Source organism: Procambarus clarkii, chromosome 65, assembly GCF_040958095.1.
Source record: "Procambarus clarkii isolate CNS0578487 chromosome 65, FALCON_Pclarkii_2.0, whole genome shotgun sequence".
Classification (NCBI taxonomy): Eukaryota; Metazoa; Arthropoda; class Malacostraca; order Decapoda; family Cambaridae; genus Procambarus; species Procambarus clarkii.
This window is the reverse complement of record NC_091214.1, coordinates 31,813,635-31,836,199: the sequence shown is the minus strand read 5'-3', so window position 1 is coordinate 31,836,199 and position 22,565 is coordinate 31,813,635. Positions and strand designations below refer to the sequence as shown.

The window sequence follows — 22,565 nt, the reverse complement described above, 5'->3', positions numbered from 1 at the left end:
ACCTGGTTTTACATTCAATTGCAAGGTATCTGCCCAATCTCTAGACAACGTTGACACTGCAGCACCAGTGTCCAGTTCCAAGGGAACTAACTTCCCATTAATTACAAAATTCACCAATTGCGACTTCACTGAACATACCTTTTCTTTCACCGAATATAGTCGGTTTTCCTCACCTGCAGCTTCTTCAGACTGGTTACCTTCCTCTACTGCCTTGACCACAGTACCACTACCTCTTCTTCCTGCATTCCCTGGTCGTCTCCTCTCCCAGGCCTTGTTGTTCCTGTTCAGATATTCCCTACACACTCTCTGCAAGTGTCCCTCCTTGTTACAAAAGTTGCGTATATATGCACGAAACTTGCACTTGCTACTTATGTGCTTGTATCCACAGTGTGTACATCTGGTCTGGCTCTGTACGACCATAATTTCCTGAGTAGAAGTCTTACTTCCAAAAGCCCTTTCCAGGTTCAATATCTTCTCGAGCACCGTCCATGAAGTCATCGATTGTAGATCCAAATTTTCTGCCACCAGGTTAGGGAAATAATTCTCCTTTTCCACTGCCATGAACAACTGGTCCCTAACCCTGCTGTCCAACTGTGCTCCGAAGTTGCAGTGGTTAGCCAAAGCCTTCAATTCCGCAAATAAATCCTGTATGGATTCCTGCTGCTTTTTCGTCCTCTTCTGGAAATCCATCAAACTCCTGTGATATGATGGTTTCACCACATACTGACGTTTAAGCAAAGCAATCAAGTCTACATAGGTCTTCGTGTGCGGTAGCTCAGGTGCACACAAATTTCCGAAAACACTATATGCTTCAGAACCCAGTGAAACTAAGAGTACCGCTTTCTTGGTGGCGTCCTCCTTAATCTCCCGGTACTGAAAGTTTGCTTCCAGCAGGCTGAGCCACAGGTCCAACGAGATCTTGGCCGTGTTTAACGGCTCGATTGACATGGTAGCCATGGCCACGGTGTAGCACACTCCACTGTTATATGCGAAGCGTCCACTCGTCCACACGACGTACCCTGCACTGTCTTGATCCTCACACCACGTCTCGTACCCAGGCTCTCTGCCAGCGATGTTTAATTCTCGTCGCCACTGTTATGGTTTTGGTCAGACAAACAATCTTCGTCCACATGGTTTTTATTCTCCGCCAGTAACAACAACAAAACATTATCAGGTACATGAAATATTATTAACAAGATCATAAACAAAAGAGCATCTGCTCCAAACATGCTACCTCCAACATCTGTAGTACTCAATCCCAACACTGGGTCAGTAACAGGGTTGTTGATTTGTGGAATTTATCTTAACTTATAAATTTATCTTTATTTATCTTAAACTGGTTAGGTTAGGTTGTTATCCCCTATCGTTTGTGAGAAAAAAAATGACTAATACGTTCGGCGAATGACTTTGACTTCAACTTCACTTTGACTTCGTTCATGGCATCGTATTTTCCATAATATATAAGGGGCTGACAATGCATTTATATTATTTTGTATAAATAATTTTGAAATTTCATGTACCCTAAAAATAGTAAAATAAAGAATAAGAATAATTAAATAATTGTTGTAGTAAATTGTCACACGTTCATCATACGCAAACGAACACACAGTGTGGAGCGTCAGTACAACAAGACCGCCGCCATTTTAAAACACGGCTTCGAATGTAAGTAATGTTTTTCTCGTACTAACACTGTGTTATACAATAGATTAGGTCTTGAATTCACAAATTTAGTTGTTACATCTGACAGAGTATGTTAGACGGTGTAATGCTGGTCCATGTTGACGTATTTGTGGGCTTGGTTGGTTTAAATGTGATGGCACCCCAATATGGGCACACAATATGGGCACCCCACAACTGCTGCATATTCTAGCTTTGGACTAACAAATGTGGTGAACAATTTCTTTAGTATTTCGCCATCCATGTATTTAAAAGCAATTCTGAAGTTGGAATGCATGGCACAGGTTCCTCACACAATGTTCTTTATGTGGTCCTCAGGTGATAGTTTTCTATTTAGAACCACCCCTAGATCTCTTTCTTCATCAGAATTCCTTAAAGATTTCTCAAATGGTGGTGGTTGTTATATGTAATGGTGGAGGTTGTAATGTGTGGTGGTGGTAGTGTGTGGTGGTAGTTGTAGTGTGTGGTGGAGGTTGTAGAGTGAGATAATAACAGTAGTGTGTGGTGGAGGTTGTAGTGTGTGGTGGTGGTGGTAGTGTGTGGTGGTGGTGGTAGTGTGTGGTGGAGGTTGTAGTGTGTGGTGGTAGTTGTAGTGTGTGGTGGTAGCTGTAGTGTGTGGTGGTGGTGGTAGTGTGTGGTGGTGGTTGTAGTGTGTGGTGGAGGTTGTAGAGTGTGATAATAACAGTAGTGTGTGGTGGTGGGCTTCTTATATGTGCTATCAATCTGCTGTGTGGTGCCTATTATTTTTGTTTAAATTACTAGTTGATGCCGGCACGGCAGTTGAGGCCGGCACGGCAGTTGAGGCCGGCACGGCAGTTGAGGCCGGCACGGCAGTTGAGGCCGGCACGGCATGTGAGGCCGGCACGGCATGTGAGGCCGGCACGGCAGTTAATGCCGGCACAGTATGTGCCGTCTGTGAATTCCTCAACCTTTATATCAGGCAGTTTATATATTAGAATAATAATTAGGTTTATTTTTCTTCCTTAATTCCAAGAACCTCTACCACCACATTGAGTTTAGTAGCTCTGTGCACGTCAGGTGCTGTTTAATATACAGACCTACTCCTCCAATTGACCTAGTTTCTCTATCACATCTATATAAATTGTAGTTGGGAATCCAGATTTTACTATCCATGTAATCTTTTTTATTTCTTTTTATATATCTAATTGATTTTTTCTAACAGATAAACAGAAAATAGTTTAATGGTATTTATTTATTACATTAGAAAGTTATAAAATCTAATGTTGAGATTGAAAGACATACATTATACTCTATTGCCTTAAAGTTTATGCATTATTGTAACAGGTACAAATGCTGTCCTAGTTGGGAGGTGCATATTGTAATGACACAGTGAGATATATTTACATATCAAGTATTGCTGATATGTTGAAGCATGTACTGAACAAGATTGGTGGAAACAGATACAAGGTTAAGATTGCTGTAGTCTAGTCTAATTCAATCATTTTTAGTAAGCTTTGAGAACATTTATGGTTGAAGTTGCCGGTGCCAGTGGACCACTTTGTGCTTTAGGCCTGGTGGAGCTTGGTCCTCCAGGCTGTTGTTTGGAGTGGCCCGCAGACCCACATACAGTCTGCATATAATACACAGTCTGTTGATCAATTGAACTACAGTAGTTAGTTTTTATCATCCGAATGCACCAATATGTCTTCATTCTTCCCAGATGAAGGAACTAGGTAATGTTCATCATCTGAATGTACCATCTGAAGCTTTTCCACACTTGATATTGATTCCACACTTAAATACCATTGCAAGTATTTCACAGCACACCAGGCTAAAAACAAACTCCAAAATAGCACCTGTCTATCAGTTTACAATCAAAATATCCTCAAACAAGCAAGAGTAACGCCAGTCCATAAAGGAGGCAATCCGGCGGACATAAACAATTATAGACCAATATCAAATCTACCCATTCTATCAAAAATATTTGAAAAAATTATTGTAATTATTGACTGTAATTACCATATTATGTATCCTCACATTCCCAATGTACCTTCTTGTATATGCATAAATAAATAAATAAATAAATAAATAAATAAATAAAATAAATATAACGCACTTCTCGGCCTACTATGCCAGACTGGACTTGTGATCCTGTGGTCTTAGATTCGATCCCAGGCACTGGCGAGAAACAATGGGCAGAGTTTCTTTCACCCTATGTCCCTGTTACCTAGCAGTAAAATAGGTACCTGGGTGTGAGTCAGTTATTACAGGATGCTTCCTGCGGGGTGGAGGCCTGGTCGAGGACCTGGCCGCAGGCACACTAAAAAAAAAAAAATTATGAATTATTATTCAATAACTGTTAGAGTGCCACAGGGCAGCATCTTGGGACCTCTCCTATTTCTTATATACATCAATGATCTGCCTATTGTCTCTAACATTTGTTTCAAACTGCAGGTACTGCAGGCAACTACTACAACACTACTGAACCGGTACAAACTGCAGGTACTGCAGGCAACTACTACAACACTACTGAACCGGTACAAACTGCAGGTACTGCAGGCAACTACTACAACACTACTGAACCGGTACAAACTGCAGGTACTGCAGGCAACTACTACAACACTACTGAACCGGATCATTCACGTAGTAACAAAGGAAAAAATCTACAGAAAGGTAATGTGAAAAAAAACATGCAGCATTTTTTTTTATTATTTCTATGGTACTATACTTTGCTCAATTGTTAATTTTATATGAAGTTCTCATTAAGTTCTGAATTCATTAATAATAGGTGTTTTTACATTGAACTTTATTACCATCCTTATCTCTAATTTTAAAAAATGTGATATGAACCGCCAAATTCTATTATTTGTGGCTACGCCTATGGTGTCCCATCCCAGCACTGTCATATAATGCTTTGAAACTACTGATGGTTTTGGCCTCCATCACCCTCTCACCTAACTTGTTCCAACCGTGTCTACAACGCTGCTTGCGAAAGTTAATTTTCTAATATTTCTGTGGCATCTTTGTTTGGTTACCTTTTACAATATCTTCTTTTTATTCTACCATCTAGTTTTGGCATTTTATGCCTCTAACCTGGGAGCCACTTATTGGCATGTCTATACCTTTTCCAGTTTGTTGATGTGATTCTTTATATATGGGCACCATACAACCGCTGCATATTCCAGCTATGGTCTAACAAAAGTTTTAGACAATTTCTTTAGTATTTGACCTATGTATTTAAAAGCAATTCATAAATGTAAGCAAGTGTAGCATTTGTCTCCAGGTGTTCTACGCATTTAGCTTTAATTATTTTTTCCAATATTTTCACTTACACTTGTAATACAGGGTTCGAGGTTCCCTATAGTGTCCTTTATTGAAATAGAGTTTAACAACCATTTCAATGTCCCTATTTTCTTTTAGATTATATCTTAACATATAATAAATGTCCAACAGGACATGATTACTCTTTCCAAAGGGAGGATGGTATTGAATATCAAATATCTCTTCTCCTTTTTTGTGAATATTTGATCTAGTACTGATGGAATAATTTATAGAATAATCACTAGAAATTATTTAGATAAGAATTTGAATTTATGCATGTCTTTGTTTTGGCATGCCTCTATTTCCACATGTTACATTTCTGCATGTCTCCAATTCTGGAAGTGTTCACTTTTGCATGTGCCTGACAAGGATGTTATATGCACCAGCTTTAATTATTACTCACTCTTGTAACAACCCCCACACCAGCTTTTCTCAGCAGACAGTTTCCCACAAATTGTATATAATGCATGACTTATTTTTAGAATTTTAATACATATTGCATCTGTCAATACATTATTAACAATAATATAGGTAATATGGTAGTCTAATGTAGAAATTTGACACTTTAACAGAATGTACGAGTATAAGCGTAATGTAATAATTCAATAATTACTATTTGTAGTTTTATGTATTTAAAACTATTTGGTAAATATTTTCTATACAATGCTAATACGCTTCCACCCCTGACAGAATCTGTGGTGCAAGCCTTACCTTGTTGAGCGCAAGAAGAAAAGTGTCTTCAAAGCCTTGAATATTTGCAATGTAATATTAAGTAAGTAAATTTTATAATTTTTGTATTATATATGTATGTGTATATACTGTATATGGATATATGTTTCATTGAATATGACCGCATATTCTGTATTTATTATTTTCTGGTTTAGGGCTTCTATCCCTCTAACTATTTTCTTAGCATCAGGGCTTAATTGAAATAGAAGTTCTCCAAAACTCATTTTCGTACTTTTAGGGTGAAGAAAAGAAGTGATTTACTATAGAGTGTATTACACTTATTTATATAATTTGTACAACGTTTCGAACCTCCATGGTTCATTCTCAAGTGAACAGATCTTACAATACTAGTTGATTTTATACCTGCACTGGGTCAGGTGATAATACAATAAAGGTGAAAGCATGGGGGGATACATAAGGGATAAATGTGAGGTGAGACATAGAGGCTGCAGAAGGCTTATTGGCCCATACGAGGCATCTCCTATCTAAACACAAAGATTAATCCAGTGTAATTGGCCTATTATGTTGGACATTGTCTTCTGTGTTGGCATCGATATGTTCTTGTCTTGTCCTTACTCTCATGGTGGGTAGAGTAAATAGTTCCGTGATTTGGGTGTTCATGGTAGGTCGCTCTATTCTTATGTGAATTGCCTCAAGAATTTGTAATCTTCTTGCATCTTGGGTTTTGTCTATTATGCAGGTATTCTTGTTCAACATTTCTCTTGTTAGAGTAATGTCATGGGCTTGTCTCATGTGATTCCTAGGGGCACCAGATTGAAGATGGCATGTCAAACGCCTCGTCAGCTTGGTCGACGTCATACCTATGTACTTACATTGAAGGTTACATCCTTCGTGGGGGCAAGTGTACATGTATACAACGCTTGACTGCTGTAGAGGGTTCTCCGTCGGCTTCGGGCTGTTTTTGATAAGGAGTTCGGAAGTCTTCTTGGTTTTGTAGAATATTATCAGGTTTATGTTTTGGTTAGGAGTAGTGCTTTTTACTCCTTTACGGATTATTTCTTTCATTATTCTTTCCTCTTTTATATGTTCACTGTGCATGGTTGATTTGTAATATAATTTTATTGGGGGTGTTGTGGTTTCTGTTCTAGGTTCTGAATTATACCAACGGTCCAAGTGTCTTCGTATAGCAGCGTTTATTTCCGCGTTGCTATATCCGTTGTTCATTATGGAGTTCTCCAAAACTCATTTTCGTACTTTTAAGGTGAAGAAGTGATTTACTAAAGAGTGTATTACACTTATTTATATAATTTGTACAACGTTTCGAACCTCCATAGTTCATTCTCAAGTGAACAGATCTTACAATACTAGTTGATTTTATTTCTGATGTTAACATTGTGTAACTGTAGATGAATTGCATTTGTTGATTTGCTCCCAAGTAAGATGTTGTAGGTCCTTTCTATGTTTAGTGTGAGTTTGTTGGTTGGCATTAATAAGTGGATTTTTTTAATTTATTGTTTACATCATTATTTAATATGAGTGGGTTGGAGTCTGAGTAGATGAGGTTAGTGTCATCATTATCTCATATCTCAGTGATTTTGTCGTAATGGTCAAGTAGCTGTACTGTACAAGTAGAGGACATGAGAGATAGCTGTAAGAGATATTTCAATATCTTCCTGCTCTAAATCCATGTTGGCCTGGATTGTGGAGGTCATTGGTCTCTATAAAACTAGTAACCTGACTCCTGATCACTCTCAAATAATTTTATTATGTGGGATGTTAGTGTAACTGGTCTATAATTCTTTGGCAATGCTTTACTACCTCCCTTGTGTAGAGGAGCTATGTCTGCTGCTTTAAGAGCCTCTGGTATCTTCCCCGTGTCCAAGCTCTTCCTCCACACTATACTGAGTGCCTGTGCTACTGGCACTTTGTATTTATTTATAAATATTGAATTCCATGAGTCTGGACCCGGGGCTGAATGCATGGGCACATTGTCAATTTCTCTTTCAAAATCTGTCACACTCGTGTTAATATTAGTTATATTTACAGGGGTTTGGATATCACCCATAAAGAAGTTGTCCGGATCCTCCACTTTCATGCTTTGTATCGGAGTGCTAAACATGTCCTCATACTGCTTTTTTAGGATTTCACTAATTTCTTTGTCATCCTCAGTATATGAATCTTCACTAGTACGAATAGGTCCAATACAATCCAGTGGTTTTTGCTTTTCCTTGTGTAGGATTTTTATTACCTAGAACATTTTCCCATTGAATGTTTGTAAGTTCCCTGTTTATTTTCTCCCAGTCTATCCTTTTATTATTAAAATTGAATATATTGAATAGCCCTTCTCGCTTGTTGTTTCTCTTGGGCCTACTACCGTTATTAATGTTAGTTTGCACTTCAATAAGCTTGTGGTCCGAGTACATAGTGTCTGAGACAGTAATGTCTCTGATTAGCTCATCATTGTTCGTGAATATCAGGTCGAGTGTGTTCTCGTTCCTAGTCCGTTTTGTTATCTGCTGATTGAGCGAGAATTTGTCACAGAATCTCAGTAGTTCTCTGACCTGTGATTGGTTATTTCCATTTCCATTTTGGGTGTGTTGTTTTGGTAGTGATTCGTCCAGTTCTGGAAGTAGTGCGGTTGTTGTGTGGTGTAGTACTTGTGTGCTTGTTAATGACTTGTATTCCAGTCTTGTGGGTATCTCCTTTCCCCTACGGGCCAACTGCTTTGTTCTTGCCTAGCATTTTGCTTTGTTTGGGTATGAATGTTTGTGTGCCTTCATTGTATATTTTGCAAAATTTGCCATATATCTCATTATTTACTCCTCTGCCTAGCAACAAGTCTGTCTAATTATACTCATTAACTGTTTTTCAAAGTTCCCCATAGTGTCCTTTATTGAAATCGAGTTCATGAACCATTTCAATGTCCTTATTTTCTTCTAGATTATATCATAAAGTATATTTAAATGTTATTGTTATTAAATGTTATTGTGACATTGCATTGCAATTGAGCTATGTTGTTTACCATACCGTTCATTTCGTGAGTATAAGTATAGATGCCACACTTGTGACAGGTAAAACCATGCCTTTTTTGAAAAACAGCACCGTCTGTTGCACGTAAGAGCAACCCACACTATGTTATGTTGCGATATTATTTCAATATTTCCGATTGCATTGATAATTTGAATTTTCATAGATTTCAATTTATTTTCATTTCGATTTAATAATTTTGTGCGACATTGCATTGAAATTGAGCTGTGTTGTTTACCATACTGTTCATTTCATGAGTATAGTTTATTTCTTTATTTTTTTCATTTCATTTTTTTAGCTGTTCTTATTTTTCAGTGATGGGAATATCAGATCATTTGATGTTCCCAATTTTCTGATGAAAGCATCAGACCATTATAGAATGCATCGGATGAGGTAGTTTGGAATGGTGGGGAGGACGAGAGGGGGGTATGGTGGGGAAGACGAGGGGACAGAGGAGAGGGTAATGGTGGGGAGGACGAGGGGACTGGGGAGTTGGGGATGGTGGGGACAGGGGAATGGAGAATGCTGGGGAGGACAAAGGGACAGGTGAATGGGAGATGGTGGGGGAGGAAGAAGGGACAGGGGAGGGGAAAATGGTAAGGAGGACGATGGGACAGGGAAGTGGGAATAGTGGGGATGATGTGGGGACAGGGAAGTGGGAAGGACGAGAGGACTGTGGAATAGGGAATGGTGGGAAGGACGAGGGGACGGAGGAAGACTGGAGAACAGGGGAACACCTCAATAAACGCCAACAATGTATTATTACTCTGTGGCTTCTTGTCTCCCGACAAAGTGAATTATAATTATATATAATAATTAATTCTTATAAATTTCCAGAAGCCTGTATCAACACCCACACTAATGCAACTGAAAGAGATGTTGAGACAAGTATTGCTGATATGTTGAAGAACGCCCCAAACAAACTCGGTGGAAACAGATACAAGGTAAAGTTTGCCAATTTGCTGTACTCTAATTCAATCTCTTTTTAGTTATCTTTGAGAGTATTTATGCTATGAATAAGATAAAATAATGTAATTGATTTTGACTAAATATGTAGATATATTTAATTTTCTGAGCACTAATAATGAAAGAAAACCAAAATAAGAGGTGGCTACTATCTCTAATAATGGGCTGGAATAATGCAGGATATAATATTGTTTTATATAGATTCTTGTTTTAGTTTTTTTTTCTATAATATGGAAAGGGTTTTTAATTAATAAATTAAATATTATATAATAAAATAATTTATGTATTATTGAAAACAATTAGTAACAAACAATATTTCATTACAGGGTGGTGAAGCAAGAAGACATGTGCATCACACAACAGACTTGGATATGACGAATACTGAAAATGGTGGCGAGCCTGGTGGCATACCGCTGAATCTTCTCTAGAGTCTATATAGAATCTATATATATGTGTCTGTGTGTATATATGTATATATATAATAATTAAATAAATAAATTATATATATATATATATATATATATATATATATATATATATATATATATATATATATATATATATATATATATATATATTAGTATATTTTGGTAGCAGTCTTTCCTGTAGACATATATTATTAAATATGACTGAAAAAGTAAGATTAATAATTCTAACACGAATTTTCTCAACCTTTCGTACATTTCTTTTCACTGTTGGTGGTAATTCAAAAATCAATTCTCCAAAATTCATTTTTATTTCTAGTCTGACGCGACACTTGAGACACGTTTCGTAAAACTTATTACATTTTCAAAGACTTTAGTTTAAACATACACAACTGAATAGAACTTACACATCTCCGATTTGTTTATATCTACATTTGAGTGAGGTGGATGGGGTGAGGTGGTATTAATAGGGAATTAATTTCATCAACACAAGACAGAACACGAAACAATGGGTATTGAATGGAAGTGATTGTAGAAAGCCTATTGGTCTATATTTCTTGATGCTTCTATATTGGAGCGGAGTCTTGAGGTGGGTAGAATATAGTTGTGCATTAATTGGCTGTTGATTGCTGGTGTTGACTTCTTAATGTGTAGTGCCTCGCAAACGTCAAGCCGCCTGCTATCGCTGTATCTATCGATGATTTCTGTGTTGTTTACTAGGATTTCTCTGGCGATGGTTTGGTTGTGGGAAGAGATTATATGTTCCTTAATGGAGCCCTGTTGCTTATGCATCGTTAAACGCCTAGAAAGAGATGTTGTTGTCTTGCCTATATACTGGGTTTTTTGGAGCTTACAGTCCCCAAGAGGGCATTTGAAGGCATAGACGACGTTGGTCTCTTTTAATGCGTTCTGCTTCGTGTCTGGAGAGTTTCTCATGAGTAGGCTGGCCGTTTTTCTGGTTTTATAGTAAATCGTCAGTTGTATCCTCTGATTTTTGTCTGTAGGGATAACGTTTCTATTAACAATATCTTTCAGGACCCTTTCCTCCGTTTTATGAGCTGTGGAAAAGAAGTTCCTGTAAAATAGTCTAATAGGGGGTATAGGTGTTGTGTTAGTTGTCTCTTCAGAGGTTGTATGGCGTTTCACTTTCCTTCTTATGATGTCTTCGACGAAACCATTGGAGATGCCGTTGTTGACTAGGACCTGCCTTACCCTACAGAGTTCTTCGTCGACTTGCTTCCATTCTGAGCTATGGCTGAGAGCACGGTCGACATATGCGTTAACAACACTCCTCTTGTACCTGTCTGAGCAGTCGCTGTTGGCATTTAGGCACATTCCTATGTTCGTTTCCTTAGTGTAGACTGCTGTGTGGAAACCTCCTCTCCTTTCCATGACTGTTACATCTAGAAAAGGCAGCTTCCCATCCTTTTCCATCTCGTAAGTGAAACGCAGCACAGAACTCTGCTCAAATGCCTTCTTCAGCTCCTGCAGATGTCTGACATCAGGTACCTGTGTAAAAATGTCGTCAACATACCTGCAGTATATGGCCGGTTTCAAGTTCATGTCGACTAAGACTTTTTGCTCGATGGTACCCATGTAGAAGTTTGCAAACAGGACACCTAGGGGAGAACCCATGGCGACCCCATCTACTTGCTTATACATGTGCCCATCCGGGCTCAAGAAGGGTGCCTCTTTAGTACAAGCTTGGAGTAGTTTCCTTAGAATATTTTCTGGTATGTCAAGAGGAGTACAGGCTGGATCACGATACACTCTGTCGGCTATCATCCCGATTGTCTCGTCCACAGGTACGTTGGTGAACAGTGATTCTACGTCCAACGAGGCTCTTATCCCTGTGGCCCGTGTGCCCCGCAGTAAGTCAACAAATTCCTTTGGAGACTTCAGGCTGAAGGCGCAAGGGACATAAGGAGTCAGCAGGCCGTTGAGTCGCTTCGCCAGTCTGTACGTGGGTGTGGGTATCTGGCTAAAGATTGGCCGAAGTGGGTTTCCAGGGTTGCGTGTCTTGACATTTCCATACGCATATGGAAATGTCATTCCATAGTGTTACGGTGCCCTCTCCTATTTCTTTCGTTTGCCGGCTTAAAGAGTCATATCAGCTCTCCCTACAGATTCTCTGAGGTTCAGGGAGTCTAATGATATATGTGGCGACCAGACCGACTGCCAGTAAAGGGAAGGAAGTTACATTATAAGTTGTAAATAAAGGGAAATTGGCGCCCTGATATAAAATGAAAGAGTATCCCCTAATGCAGATATGACCTTTTGGAAGGGACACTAGCCGATCGCGGATTGGCCGACTTAGGTCGCGGGCGACCAGGGCCCGCCATGACGTCACCGAGTGCCCCGGGCGGCGCCAACGTCAGAAGTGACCCGACCTTGGAAGAGACAGGACGCACCTCGATCTGCTCTCCAGGAGTAGAGGCTCTACAAGCTTTTCTTAGTGGATTAGTGCTGGCTATTGCAGCCCATCGGATATATTGGAGACCCCGCGCTTCTGGGAAGCAAAAGGAGCCAAGTTTATTGAGCAAAAGAGGGCCAAACTTGGAAAATATTCGGCTACGGCGCAGGGCGGCGACGCTGGACGTTGAGGGTCAGAAAAGGTGTGGCGGGCAAGCCTAGCTGTGACCGGGTCACATCCAGGAACACTACGTTCTCTATAGCAGTTCCTATTGCCTGGAGAGTGGTAGAGACAGCACAGACTTACATAAAAGTGTACCCTTAGCCATCCGATCAGTCTCGGTGTCTGAATGGTGGCAACTATTAACGTAGTGGCTAGAGAGAGGTAAAGCCACACAGACCTTCCTGGGAGAGTACCCTGGGCCAACAGTCTAGTAGCAGATCTATGGGAGTAGCAATCTTCTGGCTACAAACAATATATAAATACACCCACTGAACTGCATTGCTGGGGTGCGGATATGATAGCCCAGCTGGCGATCTTGCTAAGAAGAAGATAGAGAAGACGGGCGGGAAAGGAGTTCCTGCAACCTTTTTGTCTGGCAGGCAAGACTCAGGGAGGTTATGGTTATAAGGTAAGCCTGAGTCTTCCTTCACTCCCCCACGGGTCTAGGCTGGAACTGTTAACAGCAGTTTCCCCGTGTTTGACGGAAGGGCTTCCAGGGTGAATCAGTGGCACCCCTTTTGTGGTGGAAGCAAAGACCTGCGGAGGTGGGCATTGTTGGTCCTCTCTTGTGTGACCAAGGAGACTCCGGTGAATCCAGGGAGTCAGAGGGGCTGAGTATTTGGGCCTTTGAGCCCCTAGCAGCTAAGTGTTAGCAGAGCCCCGGCCCACCACCCCCCACGTGACAATAGTCAAAGTATTCAGAGGAGACCTTGTGGTCTCTCACTAAACACTAATATTATATTCTACCAACCCCATTCTTTTGTATGTACACATATATATTTGCTTTATTTGAACTTTGTTACAAAGAGGGAGTTACATATAGTTTACAAAGATGGTTATCATAGGTTGTTATCATATATATTATTTATATATATATATATATTATTTATATATAAATATATTACTTATATATAAATATATTATATATATAGATATTATATATATATGACAATGTCAGACCACGGAGGAAAAATGAAACAGGAAATTTCCTTAAGTACTTTCATATATTAAATACATCTTCAGAAGGTCCGATACATATATATATAAATATACATACATATAGAATATATGTATGTATATTACATACATTATATATACATTATATATATATATATATATATATATTATATATATATATATATATATTATATATATATATATATATATATATATATATATATATATTATATATATATATATATATATATATATATATATATATATATATATATATATATATATATATATATATATATTATATATATATACTATTACACTACACCCTTATATATTACACTAATATATATATATATATATATATATATATATATATATATATATATATACATATATATATATAAATATATATATATATATATATATATATATATATATATATATATAATATATATATATATATATATATATATATATATATATATATATATATATATATATATATATATATATATATATATATGTCGTACCTAAAAGCCAGAACGCACTTCTCGGCTTACTATGCAAGGCCCGATTTGCGTAATAAGCCAAGTTTTCCTGAATTAATATATTTTTTCTAATTTTTTTTTTATGAAATGGTAAAGCTACCCATTTCATTATGTATGAGGTCATTTTTTTTTATTGGAGTTAAAATTAACGTAGATATATGACCGAACCTAACCAACCCTACCTAACCTAACCTAACCTATCTCTATCGGTTAGGTTAGGTTAGGTAGCAGAAAAAGTTAGGTTAGGTTAGGTTAGGTAGGTTAGGTAGTCAAAAAAACATTAATTCGTGAAAACTTGGCTTATTAGGCAAATTGGGCCATGCATAGTTGGCTGAGAAGTGCGTTCTGGCTATTAGGTACGACATATATATATATATATATATATATATATATATATATATATATATGTCGTACCTAGTAGCCAGAACGCACTTCTCGGCCTACTATTCAAGGCCCGATTTGCCTAATAAGCCAAGTTTTCCTGAATTAATATATTTTCTCTAATTTTTTTCTTATGAAATGATAAAGCTACCCATTTCATTATTATGAGTTCTGGCTACTAGGTACGACATATATATATATATATATATATATATATAGATATATATATATATATATATATATATATTATTGTATTTTTGCTGATTTGTTAGTAAATAATAAAAGAAATATAAATTATTTGATTTTTTTACCCTTAAATTGGTTTTAATATTTAAATTGAAAACAATAATATAATATAAAAAAATATAACAAAAATAATAATACAATATAAAATAAAATATAATAAAAATAAAAAAAAAATATATAATAATATAATTTAATTTCAAGAAATTTAACTTTAAACACAAAGATGTGAAAACAATTCAGATTAGGCTCAAACCTTTCACAAGAGATTCATATTGGTATATGAATGGATTATGAATGATTCATGTTAAGATTGTAAAGTTGCCACAACATCTCAAATTAGTGTTAGATACGTAGGTTTTGGTTATAAGTTTTGGAAACCTATTTAAGTCCACACACAATATTGTATCTGATATGATAAAACAAACGTTTCCAATCCTTTCAAATACTTTCCAGATATGTTGTGGCAACCTTAAATTGTTTGCGGGGGGGGCTGGAGAGTGTGGGGGCCGGGTTTGAGAGTGTGGGGGCCGGGCTGCAGAGTGTGGGGGCCGAGCTGGAGAGTGTGGGGGCCGGGATGGAGAGCGTGGGGGGCAGTGCTGGGGAGTGTGGGGGCCGGGTTTGAGAGTGTGGGGGCCGGGCTGGAGAGTGTCGGGGGCCGGGCTGGAGAGTGTGGGGGGCCGGGCTGGAGAGTGTGGGGGCCGGGATGGAGAGTGTGGGGGGCCGGGCTGGAGAGTGTGGGGGCCGGGATGGAGAGTGTGGGGGGCCGGGCTGGAGAGTGTGGGGGGCCGGGATGGAGAGTGTGGGGGCCTGGATGGAGAGTGTGGGGGGCCGGGCTGGAGAGTGTGGGGGGCCGGGATAGAGAGTGTGGAGGCCGGAGCTGGAGAGTGTGGGGACCCGGGCTGGAGAGTGTGGGGGCCGGGATGGAGAGTGTGGGGGCCGGGCTGGAGAGTGTGGGGGGCCGGGATGGAGAGTGTGGAGGCCGGGCTGGAGAGTGTGGGGACCCAGGCTGGAGAGTGTGGGGGCCGGGCTGGAGAGTGTGGGTGGCCGGGATGGAGAGTGTGGGGGCCGGGCTGGAGAGTGTGGGGGGCCGAGCTGGAGAGTGTGGGGGCCGGGCTGGAGAGTGTGGGGGGACGGGATGGAGAGTGTGGGGGCCGGGCTGGAGAGTGTGGGGGCCGGGATGGAGAGTGTGGGGGGCCGGGGTGGAGAGTGTTGGGGGCCGGGCTGGAGAGTGTGGGGGGCCGAGCTAGAGAGTGTGGGGGCCGGGATGGAGAGTGTGGGGGCCGGGATGGAGAGTGTGGGGGGCCGGGCTGGAGAGTGTAGGGGGCCGGGCTGGAGAGTGTGGGGGGCCGAGCTGGAGAGTGTGGGGGGCCGGGATGGAGAGTGTGGGGGGCCGGGCTGGAGAGTGTGGGGGGCCGGGCTGGAGAGTGTGGGGGCCGGGATGGAGAGTGTGGGGGGCCGGGCTGGAGAGTGTGGGGGGCCGGGCTGGAGAGTGTGGGGAGCCGGGCTGGAGAGTGTGGGGGGCCGGGATGGAGAGTGTGGGAGCCGCGCTGGAGAGTGTGGGGAGCCGGGCTGGAGAGTGTGGGGGGCCGGGATGGAGAGTGCGGGGGCCGGGCTGGAGAGTGTGGGGGGCCGAGCTGGAGAGTGTGGGGGCCGGGCTGGAGAGTGTGGGGGGACGGGATGGAGAGTGTGGGGGCCGGGCTGGAGAGTGTGGGGGCCGGGATGGAGAGTGTGGGGGGCCGGGCTGGAGAGTGTTGGGGGCCGGGCTGGAGAGTGTGGGGGGCCGAGCTAGAGAGTGTGGGGGCCGGGATGGAGAGTGTGGGGGCCGGGATGGAGAGTGTGGGGGGCCGGGCTGGAGAGTGTAGGGGGCCGGGCTGGAGAGTGTGGGGGGCCGAGCTGGAGAGTGTGGGGGGCCGGGATGGAGAGTGTGGGGGGCCGGGCTGGAGAGTGTGGGGGGCCGGGCTGGAGAGTGTGGGGGCCGGGATGGAGAGTGTGGGGGGCCGGGCTGGAGAGTGTGGGGGGCCGGGCTGGAGAGTGTGGGGAGCCGGGCTGGAGAGTGTGGGGGGCCGGGATGGAGAGTGTGGGAGCCGCGCTGGAGAGTGTGGGGAGCCGGGCTGGAGAGTGTGGGGGGCCGGGATGGAGAGTGCGGGGGAGCTGGGCTGGAGAGTGTGGGGAGCCGGGCTGGAGAGTGTGGGGGGCCGGGCTGGAGAGTGTGGGGGGGCCGGGATGGAGAGTGCGGGGGGGGGCCAGGCTAGAGAGTGTGGGGGTCGGAATGGAGAGTGTGGGTGGCCGGGATGGAGAGTGTGGGGGCCGGGCTGGCGAGTGTGGGATCGAGCCGGGATGGAGAGTGTGGGGGCCGGCATGCAGAGAGTGTGAGGGGGCCGGGCTGGAGAGTGTGGGGGGCCGGGATGGAGAGTGGGGAGCCGGGATGGAGAGTGTAGGGGGCCGGGCTGGAGAGTGTGGGGGCCGGGATGGAGAGTGTGGGGGGCCGGGCTGGAGAGTGTGGGGGCCGGGATGGAGAGTGTGGGGGGCCGGGCTGGAGAGTGTGGGGGCCGGGATGGAGAGTGTGGGGGGCCGGGCTGGAGAGTGTGGGGGGCCGGGATGGAGAGTGTGGGGGCCTGGATGGAGAGTGTGGGGGGCCGGGCTGGAGAGTGTGGGGGGCCGGGATGGAGAGTGTGGAGGCCGGAGCTGGAGAGTGTGGGGACCCGGGCTGGAGAGTGTGGGGGCCGGGATGGAGAGTGTGGGGGGCCGGGCTGGAGAGTGTGGGGGGCCGGGATGGAGAGTGTGGAGGCCGGGCTGGAGAGTGTGGGGACCCAGGCTGGAGAGTGTGGGGGCCGGGCTGGAGAGTGTGGGTGGCCGGGATGGAGAGTGTGGGGGCCGGGCTGGAGAGTGTGGGGGGCCGAGCTGGAGAGTGTGGGGGCCGGGCTGGAGAGTGTGGGGGGACGGGATGGAGAGTGTGGGGGCCGGGCTGGAGAGTGTGGGGGGCCGGGCTGGAGAGTGTGGGGGGCCGGGATGGAGAGTGTGGGGGCCGGGCTGGAGAGTGTGGGGAGCCGGGCTGGAGAGTGTGGGGGCCGGGATGGAGAGCGTGGGGGCCGGGATGGAGAGTGTGGGGGCCGGGATGGAGAGTGTGGGGGCCGGGCTGGAGAGTGTGGGGGGCCGGGCTGGAGAGTGTGGGGGCCGGCCTGGAGAGTGTGGGGGCCGGGCTGGAGAGTGTGGGGGCCGGGATGGAGAGTGTGGAGGGTCGGGCTGGAGAGTGTGGGGGACCGGGATGGAGAGTGTGAGGGCCGGGATGGAGAGTGTGGGGCCCGGGTTGGAGAGTGTGGGGGGCCGGGCTGGAGAGTGTGGGGGGCCGGGCTGGAGAGTGTGGGGGCCGGGCTGGAGAGTGTGGGGGGCTGGGCTGGAGAGTGTGGGAGGCCGGGATGGAGAGTGTGGGGGCCGGGCTGAAGAGTGGGGGGGCCGGGCTGGAGAGTGTGGGGGCCGGGATGGAGAGTGTGGGGGCCGGGATGGAGAGTGTAGGGGGCCGGGATGGAGAGTGTGGGGGCCGGGCTGGAGAGTGTGGGGGCTGGCATGGAGAGTGTGGGGGGTCGGGCTGGAGAGTGTGGGGGACCGGATGGAGAGTGTGGGGGCCGGGATGGAGAGTGTGGGGGCCGGGCTGGAGAGTGTGTGGGGCAGGGCTGGAGAGTGTGGGGGGCCGGGCTGGAGAGTGTGGGGGCCGGGCTGGAGAGTGTGGGGGCCGGGCTGGAGAGGGTGGGGGCCGAGATGGAGAGTGTGGGGGCCGGGATGGAGACTGTGGGGGCAAGGCTGGAGAGTGTGGGGGCCGGGCTGGAGAGTGTGGGGGGCCGGGCTGGAGAGTGTGGTGGACCGGGATGGAGAGTGTGGGGGCCGGGCTGGAGAGTGTGGGGGACCGGGATGGAGAGTGTGGAGGCCGGGATGGAGAGTGTGGAGGCCGGGATGGAGAGTATGGGGTGCCGGGATGGAGAGTGTGGGGGGCTGGGATGGCAGTGTGGGGGCCGCGCTGGAGTGTGGAGGCCGGGCTGGAGAGTGTGGGGGGGGAGGCTGGAGAGTGTGTGGGGCCGGGCTGGAGAGTGTGGGGGGCCGAGATGGAGAGTGTGGGAGGCCGGGCTGGAGAGTGTGGGGGGCCGGGATGGAGAGTGTGGGGGCCGGGCTGGAGAGTGTGGGGGGCCGGGCTGGAGAGTGTGGGAGGCCGGGATGGAGAGTGTGGAGGCCGGGCTGAAGAGTGGGGGGGCCGGGCTGGAGAGTGTGGGGGCCGGGATGGAGAGTGTGGGGGCCGGGATGGAGAGTGTAGGGGGCCGGGATGGAGAGTGTGGGGGCCGGGCTGGAGAGTGTGGGGGCTGGCATGGAGAGTGTGGGGGGTCGGGCTGGAGAGTGTGGGGGACCGGATGGAGAGTGTGGGGGCCGGGATGGAGAGTGTGGGGGCCGGGCTGGAGAGTGTGTGGGGCAGGGCTGGAGAGTGTGGGGGGCCGGGCTGGAGAGTGTGGGGGCCGGGCTGGAGAGTGTGGGGGCCGGGCTGGAGAGGGTGGGGGCCGAGATGGAGAGTGTGGGGGCCGGGATGGAGACTGTGGGGGCAAGGCTGGAGAGTGTGGGGGCCGGGCTGGAGAGTGTGGGGGGCCGGGCTGGAGAGTGTGGTGGACCGGGATGGAGAGTGTGGGGGCCGGGCTGGAGAGTGTGGGGGACCGGGATGGAGAGTGTGGAGGCCGGGATGGAGAGTGTGGAGGCCGGGATGGAGAGTATGGGGTGCCGGGATGGAGAGTGTGGGGGGCTGGGCTGGCAGTGTGGGGGCCGCGCTGGAGTGTGGAGGCCGGGCTGGAGAGTGTGGGGGGGGAGGCTGGAGAGTGTGTGGGGCCGGGCTGGAGAGTGTTGAGGGCCGGGCTGGAGAGTGTGGGGGCCGGGCTGGAGAGTGTGGGGGGCCGGGCTGGAGAGTGTGGGGGGCCGGGCTGGAGAGTGTGGGGGGCCGGGCTGGAGAGTGTGGGGGGCCGGGCTGAAAAGTGTGGGGGGCCGGGTTGGAGAGTGTGGGGGGCCGGGATGGAGAGTGTGGGGGGCCGGACTGGAGAGTGTGGGGGACCGGGATGGAGAGTGTGGGGGGCCGGGATGGAGAGTGTGGGGGGCCGGGATGGAGAGTGTGGAGGCCGGGCTGGAGAGTGTGGGGGGCCGGGCTGGAGAGTGTGGGGGCCGGGATGGAGAGTGTGGGGGGTCAGGCTGGCAGTGTGCATGGGGGCCGGGCTGGAGTGTGGGGGCTGGGCTGGAGAGTGTGGGTGGCCGGGCTGGAGAGTGTGGGGGGCCGGGCTGGAGAGTGTGGGAGCCGGGATGGAGAGTGTGGGTGGCCGGGATGGAGAATGTAGGGGCCGGGCTGGAGAGTGTGGGGGGCCGGGCTGGAGAGTGTGGGGGCCGGGCTGGAGAGTGTGGGGGGCCGAGCTGGAGAGTGTGGGGGCCGGGCTGGAGAGTGTGGGGGGCCGAGCTGGAGAGTGTGGGGGGCCTTGATGGAGAGTGTGGGGGCCGAGCTGGAGAGTGTGGGGGGCCGGGCTGGAGAGTGTGGGGGAAGGGATGGAGAGTGTGGGGGGCCGGGCTGGAGAGTGTGGGGGGCCGGGCTGAAGAGTGTGGGAGCCGGGCTGGAGAGTGTGGGGAGCCGGGCTGGAGAGTGTGGGGGGCCGGGATGGAGAGTGTGGGAGCCGGGCTGGAGAGTGTGGGGAGCCGGGCTGGAGAGTGTGGGGGGCCGGGATGGAGAGTGCGGGGGAGCCGGACTGGAGAGTGTGGGGAGCCGGGCTGGAGAGTGTGGGGGGCCGGTCTGGAGAGTGTGGGGAGCCGGGCTGGAGAGTGTGGGGAGCCGGGCTGGAGAGTGTGGGGGGGCCGGGATGGAGAGTGTGGGGGGCCGGGATGGAGACTGTGGGGGCCAGGCTGGAGAGTGTGGGGGCCGGGCTGGAGAGTGTGGGGGGCCGGGCTGGAGAGTGTGGGGGACCGGGATGGAGAGTGTGGGGGCCGGGCTGGAGAGTGTGGGGGACCGGGATGGAGAGTGTGGAGGCCGGGATGGAGAGTGTGGAGGCCGGGATGGAGAGTATGGGGTGCCGGGATGGAGAGTGTGGGGGGCTGGGCTGGCAGTGTGGGGGCCGCGCTGGAGTGTGGAGGCCGGGCTGGAGAGTGTGGGGGCCGGGATGGAGAGTGTGGGGGGCCGGGCTGGAGAGTGTGGGGGGCCGGGCTGGAGAGTGTGGGGGGCCGAGCTGGAGAGTGTGGGGGCCGGGATGGAGAGTGTGGGGGCCGGGATGGAGAGTGTGGGGGGCCGGGCTGGAGAGTGTAGGGGCCGGGCTGGAGAGTGTGGGGGGCCGAACTGGAGAGTGTGGGGGGCCGGGATGGAGAGTGTGGGGGGCCGGGCTGGAGAGTGTGGGGGGCCGGGCTGGAGAGTGTGGGGGCCGGGATGGAGAGTGTGGGGGGCCGGGCGGGAGAGTGTGGGGGGCCGGGCTGGAGAGTGTAGGGTGCCGGGCTGGAGAGTTTGGGAGCCGGGCTGGAGAGTGTGGGGAGCCGGGCTGGAGAGTGTGGGGGCCGGGCTGGAGAGTGTGGGGAGCCGGGCTGGAGAGTGTGGGGGCCGGGATGGAGAGTGTGGGGGCCGGGATGGAGAGTGTGGGGGGCCGGGATGGAGAGTGTGGGGGCCGGGCTGGAGAGTGTGGGGGGCCGGGCTGGAGTGTGTGGGGGCCGGGCTGGAGAGTGTGGGGGCCGGGCTGGAGAGTGTGGGGGCCGGGATGGAGAGTGTGGGGGGTCGGGCTGGAGAGTGTGGGGGTCGGGCTGGAGAGTGTGGGGGGCCGGGATGGAGAGTGTGGGGGGCCGGGCTGGAGAGTGTGGGGGGCCGGGACGGAGAGTGGGGAGCCGGGATGGAGAGTGTAGGGGGCCGGGCTGGAGAGTGTGGGGGCCGGGATGGAGAGTGTGGGGGGCCGGGCTGGAGAGTGTGGGGGGCCGGGATGGAGAGTGTGGGGGCCGGGATGGAGAGTGTGGGGGCCGGGATGGAGAGTGTGGGGGCCGGGCTGGAGAGTGTGGGGGGCCGGCCTGGAGTGTGTGGGGGCCGGGCTGGAGAGTGTGGGGGCCGGGCTGGAGAGTGTGGGGGCCGGGATGGAGAGTGTGGGGGGTCGGGCTGGAGAGTGTGGGGGGTCGGGCTGGAGAGTGTGGGTGGCCGGGATGGAGAGTGTGGGGGACGGGCTGGAGAGTGGGGGGGGCCGGGCTGGAGAGTGTGGGGGCCGGGATGGAGAGTGTGGGGGCCGGGATGGAGAGTGTGGGGGGCCGGGATGGAGAGTGTGGGGGCCGGGCTGGAGAGTGTGGGGGCTGGCATGGAGAGTGTGGGGGGTCGGGCTGGAGAGTGTGGGGGACCGGGCTGGAGAGTGTGGGGGCCGGGATGGAGAGTGTGGGGGCCGGGCTGGAGAGTGTAGGGGGCAGGGCTGGAGAGTGTGGGGGGCCGGGGTGGAGAGTGTGGGGGCCGGGATGGAGAGTGTGGGGGCCGGGATGGAGAGTGTGGGGGCCGGGCTGGAGAGTGTGGGGGGCCGGGCTGGAGTGTGTGGGGGCCGGGCTGGAGAGTGTGGGGGCCGGGCTGGAGAGTGTGGGGGCCGGGATGGAGAGTGTGGGGGGTCGGGCTGGAGAGTGTGGGGGGTCGGGCTGGAGAGTGTGGGGGGCCGGGATGGAGAGTGTGGGGGACGGGCTGGAGAGTGGGGGGGGCCGGGCTGGAGAGTGTGGGGGCCG

General features: G+C 48.9%; 1 protein-coding gene across 1 annotated transcript in view; it reads right to left on the bottom strand.

Moving 5' to 3' along the window:
• LOC138355073 (involucrin-like) overlaps window positions 1-22,565 on the bottom strand; it is a 144,034-nt gene that overhangs the window by 7,454 nt on the left and 114,015 nt on the right. The window contains exon 5 of the mRNA XM_069309786.1: window positions 2,437-2,590. Coding sequence (XP_069165887.1) covers window positions 2,437-2,590 — 154 coding nt within the window. The remainder of the gene's footprint in view (window positions 1-2,436; window positions 2,591-22,565) is intronic.